Source organism: Chenopodium album, chromosome 15, assembly GCF_948465745.1.
Source record: "Chenopodium album chromosome 15, dcCheAlbu1.1, whole genome shotgun sequence".
Taxonomy (NCBI): domain Eukaryota; kingdom Viridiplantae; phylum Streptophyta; class Magnoliopsida; order Caryophyllales; family Amaranthaceae; genus Chenopodium; species Chenopodium album.
Window position 1 is genome coordinate 44,965,062 of NC_137848.1, and position 9,798 is coordinate 44,974,859.

The window sequence follows — 9,798 nt, forward strand, 5'->3', positions numbered from 1 at the left end:
TTATTATTATATGTATATTTGTTTCTTAAATAGATTTTTTTTTTTTCAAAAAAAATAAATATAGGTGGTATATCTTTTCGTATATAGTTATTGATTCACCATGCTTGTTTAACAAGAAGACTTATTGAAATTCTTCATGTTTCTAAAACTGAGCGGAGGGAGAACATATTAATGTATCTAATGACATCCCATTTAATAATTTTTTAGCTAACAATTAGCGTACAAATTAGGGCTTGTTTGATTCACCTTATTTTTGCTTATCTGACCTTATCTGATCTGATCTAGTTTGATCTGATTAGGTCTGATCTAAATGTCATATTTGACTAAACGTGGACCTTAAATATACGATAATCTATATTGAAAAAATATATCAAGTGGGGTCTTATTAGATTCATAAAAATGTGTATTTTATTAATATGTGATTTTCGAAAAAAAAAGTCATCATGAAATTAAAGATATATAAGGATAAAAAAATTGCACATAAAACGATGATTTAATCTGAACTTATTTTTTCTGATCTGATCTGAACTTATTTTTTCTGAAATAAGTAAAAATAAGGTGAACTAATCAAGATCTTTGATTAAATTTAGTCAACTTTATAAAATCTAAACAGACCAAAATCACCAAACCAAATCAATTTTTTTTAAAAAATTAGATCATGTAAAATAAATATAGCATCTCACATATGACAAAAATTTCAAACACAAATCTGAAAATCGTGGATCCACTTCTGATTTTACTCAATACTCATATTTAAAATTTGAATTACAAACAGACACTCCCCAGTCCCCAGTCCCCACTCACCTCACCATCGCAAACCAAATCCAGACAATTTTTAAAACCCCGGAAACTCCGCTAACCTTACAATAAACAACATAACGCATCAATAATTCCCTAACTCATTTCAAAAATCTCTCTTATTATATAAATTAATCAAAAAAATCCCTGAAAAACCCACCTTCATCTCGTTTCCTCTCTCATAAAAAACCCAGAAAATAAAAATGAAGGCTTCACTAAAATTCAGAGAAGAGCAAAAACCCCTTTTCAAAGCAAAAATACCCCTCAACATTTTAGGAGTACCCTTTCAATCATCTCTTTCAGCTGGAGATTCAAAGGAGCTTTCATTAGGTTTAGGAACCTTCTTCGATTCCGGCCCATCGTTTCGCCTCTCGTATCGTCCAAACGATGCGTTTAACCCTTTCTCTCTCCTCGTTAAAACTGGAATTGGGCATTTTGGGTCTCCAATTGAAGCTCCAATGACTATGACTGCCGAATTCAATTTTCTCGCTAATTCATCGGCGTCAAACCCTAGATTTTTCCTCCATTTTAAGCCTCATTTCGGCGATTTCTCGATCAAAAAATCACATTCTTCTTCTTCGTTGTCGTTATCTCCGTTCAATTCGATCAACCGAAACGACGCCGTTTTTGAGGCGGAGGATAATTCATTGGAGATGGTTGAGAAGCCGATTGTAGATGCGGAAACAGGGGATTATTTCTCGGTGAAAAATCCAAATTCAGGGAGTAAAATTACCACATTACCCTTGAAATCGTCGGTTGAGAGAGCCGTTGATGGGATGGAGTTAGGGGCGAAAACGGTACTTCCGATCAGAAACGGCGCCGTATTGAAGCTCCGGTGGGGGGTAAAGATTCCCGAAGGATTCAAATCTCTGATGAAGAATCCAACGGCTAAGATGTCGCCAAGTGGGGTCCCGCAATTGGTGCTGAATAAGATTGGGATTGAACACGTGGCAAAGGAGGATAAGAAGGTGGGGCCTAATGAAGTGGTGGGCCTGGGCCCGTATAGTGGCGGTGTTGGTGGTGCTGAGCTGGCAGAGACTTGCTTCACTGTGAAACGGCAGCTTGAAACGCTGCGTTCTGAGAATGCGGTGTTAGGGAAGGCGTTGGATGATTTGAAGGTTGAGTTTGGGAATAAAGGGTTTAAGGTTAAGGAAGGAGGAGAGAGAAAATTAAGTGAGATTAGGGAAGGTGATGTTAGCGTTGGAAATTAGTTTATAATTCTGTTAATTAGGATTATTTGTTATATGGTTTAAAAATGGAATGTATAGTTTTAGGTTGGTCCAATGTTTTTGGTTCAAGGGTAGCATGTTTTATGCTCTCAGTTTCTTTTTATTTTAATCTAAAGATAGTATTATTTCCAGTAATTCTGTTTGCGCAGTATTATTTCTGTAATAAAACTATTTTTTAAAAGTAAAACATACTTCGCAATTCGAAAGCATGCAAGAGATATTGATTCCTATTTGCATTGTTACTGAGTAGCATAAATATGCTTCAATGGATAAAATTCTAAGAAAGTGCGTTTATGCACCTCATTTTATGTATGCAACATACAAGTGTTTGTTGGGAATTTCGAGGGTTTTACATGTTTTTGGTTAATAAGGTTAAGGGCGTCATAATAATTCTAGTTTGAAAAATTAATTACACATTCTCATATAGCTTATTAGATTTAACCTAAATTATGATCATAAGATGTCAAGTCTATTGTATAGCGGAGTAGTAATCAAAATTGATATATTCGTTTAAAAGAATCAGTGGTGAGAATAGAGCATATTGTAACAATCTCATACTACTATAGAAATTGTTCACATTTAAATTTACTCTGTTGTGTCCCTCATATTTAAAAATAAAATAAAAAATAAAAAATCCATATAAAAAAACAGATTTTATACATAAATAAAATATTTGATGCGTTTTTATATTTATTGCTAATTATAAACTTAAATATAAAACAAAATTTCTTATTTACATAAATAAAATATTTGATGTATGCATGTATCATTCCACAATACAGTTTATAGTCAAATGCATATTTTAAAATATCTGTTTGGCAAATAGGCTATTTTATAATCCAATATGATATTTACATATGTAAATTTACTTTAAAATTAATTATTAAAAATTTTCGTGCATGACACGGGATCTAACCTAGTTTTAGTAGTATCTTACACATTAGAATACATACTATTCAATAGTATATTTTGTATAAATAAATTTTGATATATTAACACTAATTTTTTTAATAATAGGACTCAATAACTTTTTTTTTTCTTTTTCTTTTGAGTTCAACAAGTGATCTAACATGATCGTTCTCTTAACTTGGCATTTCCCATTCCCATCAAATATTCATGCCAAAGTATAAGAAAATTGTTTTCTTGCATTATAAAGCATGGTATTACTTGAGATAAGATCATTGCATTTTTTTTAAAGTTAAATGGGGTGTACTCCCTCTTGGGGAAGTATAGACCACTACCAGGTATAGGACACCCATGCCCAATACCCAAATAAAATAATATTATTTGAAAAATAAAAAAGGGAGAATTAAAAAAGGTAGGGTAAATGAAAATGAAGTTGGGTAAAAAAAGAGGAGTGAGGAGAGAGAAGTTACTTTCCCCCCTTTTTGCTTCATTTTCGCGCGAAATCAAGGTCCGGCGCCGGCGGGAAGAGAGAGAAATTGGTTTTGCTGCGTCATTTGTGGTGAATTAGTGTCGAATTTGTCGAGAAAAGCAGGAAGAATTGCCCCTAAAAAGCAGGTCTCGGTTTCAGCTGTTTTCTTTGCAATTTTCTTAAAAGTTGAAAGTTAGGGTTTGGGAAATAATTATAATGTTGGATTTTTGTTGTATACAGGAAGAATTGTAAATGGAAGTGAATGAAGGAAATGGTGGAAGTTGCGAGGAAGTCGGTGACCATGAAATTGATGTGTTGGATCTGGAAGTTGCTGAGGTATTAATTAATTGTATTACTTAGTTAATGAACTAATGAAGTAGCGTATTTGTTTATTAGGTAATGAAGTAATGAATTAATGGTCAAAGCATGTAACTGTTGTTGTATTTTTTTGGAGTGTTAAGCACCGGTATAATTGTTTGAATGTTTCATTTAGTTAAACCACTGATTTAGTTTTTGATGTGTGTGAATCTATATTTTTAAAGCATGCATTATCGTCTTATTTGTTTGAAATGTTGATGTGTTTGAATGGTTTAGTTATAACAGTAGTAGTTGTAGATTAGTGTTTTGAATATAATACATAGCTAAAGTTGCTTAGGGTGTGGACATAGCTAAAGTTGCTACACCATGGTTTAGGGTGTGTACATAACTAAACTTGCTACACACCATAGTTATAACTGTGATATATGTTTGTTACAGGTTGGTGTGATGGACACCCCATTGAATGATGTGTTGGGGTGTGATGTTTTTGTGGATGGTCCAAATGTAGCAACACTGGTTCGGTGTGTTGTTGAGAGTGATGAAGGGGTTTATGAAGAGTTGCTGGAACATCCTCAAGTGGGTATGGTGTTTGGTACTTGGGAGGATGCTGATAAATTTTTTAGGAAATATGGCAAACAAAGGGGATTTGGAGTATACAAAGCTGCTGATAATTTCAAGACAGAGAATGGGATAACAGACAAGAGTCAGAGGAGGAGCTACATTTGGCGCTGTGAATGTGCTGGTAAGCCAGACTTGTGTAGAAGAGTAAATGGGAAAAGGGTGTATGGTGGTGTCTTATCTTTGGATTTAAGTAGGAGGAAGACAAAGAAGTGTGGGTGTCCTGTGGAAATGAGGGCTGTGTGTAAACCTGATGGTTGTTGGGAAGTGAAGAAGGCAATCACAGAACATGAAAATCATAAACCAACTCCCAGAAAGTCTCGATATATTTCAATGTACCGGCAGGAAGAAATTACAAATGCGGTTAGGAGGAGGCTGTTTAATGATTGTAGTGCTGGTACTCAGGTAACACAAGTGCATCGTAGTTTAGCAAAGGAGCGGGGTGGGGTTGAGAATATGGCCCTTACAGAGAGGGACTTGAGGAATGTATTGGCTCGGGAGAAGAAGCTGAAGATGTTGGGTGGTGATGCTAATGCCATGCTTGCCTATTTTGACAAGATGTGTTCAGATAATCAGAATTTTTTTCACAAGTACAGATTAGATGAAGAGGGGCGGCTAACTGATGTGATGTGGGTGGATGCGCGCAGTAGGGTAGCTTATGAAGAGTTTGGGGATGTCGTGTGCTTTGACTCGACATATGTTACCAATGAATACGAACTGCCGTTTGCAAACTTTGTGGGTGTAAACCACCACGGACAGACCATTCTTTTAGGTGTGCTCTAGTTTCCCATGAGAACACAGAAACTTTTGAGTGGTTATTTAGCAATTGGCTTGATTGCATGGGTAGGAAAGAACCTGTTGGTTTCTTGACAGATCAATGTGCTGCAATGAGGAAAGCTCTGAGTAATGTTATGCCGAATTCCAGGCATAGGTGGTGTTTATGGCATATTGTGAATAAGTTTGGTACCAAGCTTGGAAGCTATGCAAAGTACCAGGAATTTCATGATGTTTTGCTGAATGTTATTTACGACAGTTTAAGCGAGGATGAGTTTGAGCTGAATTGGACATTAGCAATGGAGGCTTACGGGCTTGGATTGGATGAGTGGATTTCAGGTGATATTTATTTCTCCCTGATAATCCCTTTGAAATTTTTTAGCCTTAATTTATAACATAATCCAGAAAACAGAAAGTAGCAATGGTCATATACTAAAGATTTAAAGATAAATCATTCCCTTTTTTGATAATAATCTCTCCAACCGTTATAAAAGGTATACAAACTTTGTAAAGTAGTCACCTTTACTAGAATAGTTCTCTCATTGTCAACTTTTATTCAGGTTAGAAATAAAAAGAATAGATAACATAGCTTAAATTCTGTTTCACACCTCTATTTTTTTACTTACACCAAATCATCAATTAAATCTGTACTCTTTAGCATTTTAGAGTTAGGACATTGAAGAGCAAATTAAATTTTTTTTTTTATAAAGAGTTAATCTTTAAGTTATCACATTGCATATCAAATTATTTTTCTTATTTATCACATTGACCCTTATAGCTTCTAGGCCTGTACTTAATGGTCTGACCACCACTTAGTGGTTTGACCTTGAAGTTTTTGGTTGATGTAAGACATTGAGGCTATAAACAGACTTAGATTCTAGGATTAATGAATTTTTGTTATCAGATGATGCTGAATGAATATCTTTTTGATGGGTGGATATGGAATGAATGCTTTGTGTTGAATAAGTATATTGAATATATTGTATTAGTTCATGCTCTTATTAATTTGCAACTTCCTGTTGGTAGTCAATTTTGGTTTCAATCATGCTCCTATTAATTTGCAACTTCCTGTTGGTAGTCAAGTTGAACAATGTTTTGCTTTCAATCATGCTGGTAGTCAATTTTGGCTATTTGCATCAGTCATGTTCTTCATCCCTTTGAATAGGCACCGATGTTGAGATTTTTTTGATGTATTGTTGTGATAGGTCTGTATGAGGAGAGGCATATGTGGATCCCAGCATACATGAAACACCTGTTTTGGGCAGGAATGAAGACCACACAACGGTCAGAGAGCATTAATAGCTTCTTTGACAAGTACGTGAAGAGGGACACTCATTTGTACAAGTTTGTGAAGAGGTACTGTGATGCCATGGAAAACAGGGCGAACGCGGAGAAAGAAGCCGATGCAAACAGCGCAATGAGATTGAGGCATGCCATCACTGGTTTTTCATATGAGAAAACCTTCCAGAAAGTCTACACTGATGCGAAGTTCGTTGAGATACGGGAACAATGTACCAGGCTGATGTACTTGAGCGTTGTTGGGAAAAGGGAGGTGTCTGACAAGGTTGTCGAACATTTGGTACAAGATAGGGTCTGGTTCTTCGATAAGGTATTGAAAAAGGAAATTCCTATGGATAGGAAGATAGTGTACACTGTAACTTTCAACTCCGAAACAAATGATGCATTCTGTGAGTGTAAGCTTTTCGAATGTCATGGAATCATTGTAGGCATCAGTTTAAATTGTTTGATGATAATGGGGTAAAAGAAGTGCCTTCAAAATATATATTGCGGCGGTGGCGTAAAGATGTGCACAGGCGTCACACACGGGTTAAGGTTGCATACCATGATCCAAGCAAAACCGAAGAAGTGAAGAGGTATGATATAAAGTATCCTTTAATACACCTATTATACTTTTTATTTTTTTGTTCTGTGCCACTGTCAAATAACTGATGTTTTGAAATTGAGTCTTGTTCATCCATTTCTGAATCTTGTACCTTTAAATTTCCTAAGCTTCTTGAAGCTAATGAGGATTGATTCAATCTTGTTCAGTCTCTCATCGTTGAGTTCTAATTGAATTAGGCATGTTTGATTGAGTTCAGCCAAGAGGTTCATTTTAATAATGAGCTCCTGCTTAAGTGGAGGTGGACGGGCTGCCTATGCAATTGACCTTGATATTATTAAATCTCCCTCTACTTTAACCCGTACCTCTCATTCTTCCTATCCATACCTTTCATTCCAGGAGCTTTATTTGTTATTCTTATTGGAATCAAATCAAATCAAATGAGACCTAACTAGACTTTGTTACAAGTATGATAAAATAATGGTGATGTTTGAGAATGTGTGTCTCAGGGCAGCTAGTCGTCCAGAGTATGTTCAACTTGCATTTGATGCAATAAGAAAGCTTGAGAAATCCTTGGATGATGCTATTCAAAAGGAAAGTGCGAATACTGATGCTGTCCAAAAGGGAACTCCTAATACTGAATGTCAGAACACTGACATGGAATCTTGTCTGTCAGTGAATAAGGATTCTGTAGCGGAGGAGCCATGTTTGATACTGCATTCTGATTTTGGCGATTCTTGTGTCAATGAGAGCTCTACTTTGGGCCTTGAGGATATATCCATTAACCCAGTGGAAAACACTCCAAGTCCCATGGAGGTTGTGGCAAAGGAGGGGGGTTTGTATCCGGGTAGTTCTGTGAATGAGAACATTTCAGGTGACATGTCAGTGCATAAGCCCTTGTCTGTTGGTGATCCAGTATCTCGGAAAAAACCGCATAGACCCAAGGCTAAGCGTTACCTTTCATTTGCAGAGAAATGTGCCAAAAAAGCAGCGTCTGCTCGTACTAACATAAACAATGTGGTAAAATTATGTCTGTTTAATTATTTCTAAGTTTCAAAATTCATTGATTTGATTGGAGGGTGTTATGATTGTAGGGAAATTGTGGTGTGAGTGTTCCTGAACTGAAGGCTACGAAAAAAAGAGGAAGGCCAAGAAAGGCCAAATAGCAGCAGCAAGGGCCTGCAACTGCTATGCCTGTATGTCATTATTATTTAAAAATTTAAACTTAAGAAAAAATAAATACTTGTCATTGTTGTGATTGGATTGCCGATTATATTGTAGGGACATATGTAGGTGGAACATGGAACACCAGTCCCTACGATGTGGGTTGGAGGGATTGGGTATGGTCCAGCTTATGGTGAGCTTGGGTACTGTACCAGGTCAATTCAGTCGTGTCCTGAGTAGGTTGCCCGGGATGTTTTGCCTTTCACTAGTGGTGGTGCAACTATGAGTGGAGCGTCTTACGTTCAGCAGCTGTAGAGACTAAAGCTTGCTTTAGGCAGTCATGTGCACCCACGGTCATTGCTTACTTTTGAACTGTGTATTGGCAGTAAGATAATTATGGACATTATGGAACACTATTTCTGTACTGAACGTTTGTAAGAAATATAAGTAGTTGCAAGTATGATAATGAGATGATAAAAATTGAATGAGATGATAAAAATTTAATAACTGTATATACCTAATGATTAACAGTATATAACTATAGAATAACAGATATTTTATTATGAATGTTGTATCTAAAACTAGTGTCACTGTATTTGACACTTGTGAACATTTTTTGATTTATAGAATAACAGATAGATTGTGAACATGGAATAACGGTATATAGTTATGGAATACTTGTATATAACAATGGAATAAATGTATATGAACCCAAGTAAACTTGTGGCATATATGAAAAACTATACAGAAAACGGAAAACTAGACGGAATTAATATGCAATATGACTGTTAATATTATATGATAACAGTACTTATGAATAATTATTCAACACTAGGAACTTGATTACATATCCTTTAATACATATTAAAGCTAATTAGGAACTTCATCACTTACAATAACCACTTAGGAACTTCATAATGCTTACACTAACCACAACAGATAAGAAAACGCATAGTAGGATTAAGGTTGAGTCGTTGGTTGCGGTGTTCCGATTTCGATTTAAGCTTTGGATTTCCCTTGAAAGCCTATCATTTTCTGCATCCATACATTCCAATCTTGCCTTCATTATGCTGATATCCGTAGTTAGCTTGTGTTTCTCAGCGAGCAGGACGTTGGTTACGTCTCTTTGCCAATCCACCACATCCTCGTCAACCCACTCAAAAAAATCGCAGCCCTTCGCTCCTGTTTCAAAATTGTAGAACTTGCACGCTAGAAATTTCCTTCCCAGGTTGTCATGAGTCCAACTCGTCCTCTTTGCTGCTGGCAAACCACATTCGCACCGCTTCGCACCCCTTGACATTTTCTCTTCCTCACAGTTTCAAGTTCGAATTTTGATGAAAGTACAATGAAGCTTATGTACTTATTACTGGGATGGTCAAATCACTAGGGGTCTACGGTCTACAGCAATTGAATTGATTGTTGACTCCTTCCCAATTACTTTATGATTTCCGCGCATAAAACATTGTGCCAACAAATTTTATAGTTTTAAATACTATTTATTTATTAAAAATAGTTATATTTAAAAAATAAACAGGTATTAGTAATTTATACTAGTTAAATGTAGTACCATTGCAATGCGTTGCATTTAAATTATTTATTTAATACAACTCGATCAAGTAAAGTCGGGGCAAAGCACAACCTTAATTTAAATATAGTATATGGAAAATCGGAAAGGAACATTT

At 35.8% G+C, this 9,798-nt stretch overlaps 1 protein-coding gene and 1 pseudogene across 1 annotated transcript; both read left to right on the plus strand.

The window, feature by feature from the left end:
• The first annotated feature begins 808 nt into the window (after window positions 1-808).
• Window positions 809-2,243, plus strand: LOC145582321 (uncharacterized). The gene has a single exon (XM_081639326.1). It carries the CDS (start codon window positions 1,002-1,004, stop codon window positions 2,007-2,009), a length of 1,008 nt encoding a protein of 335 aa, XP_081495452.1. The 5' UTR covers window positions 809-1,001; the 3' UTR covers window positions 2,010-2,243.
• Window positions 2,244-3,654: 1,411 nt separating this feature from the next.
• LOC145581262 (protein FAR1-RELATED SEQUENCE 6-like) lies at window positions 3,655-8,356 on the plus strand (annotated as a pseudogene).
• Window positions 8,357-9,798: the final 1,442 nt, after the last annotated feature.

Excerpts from the sequence above, each read along its gene's own strand:
- LOC145582321 (XM_081639326.1), top strand. The coding sequence starts at position 1,002 with ATGAAGGCTTCACTAAAATTCAGAGAAGAGCAAAAACCCCTTTTCAAA.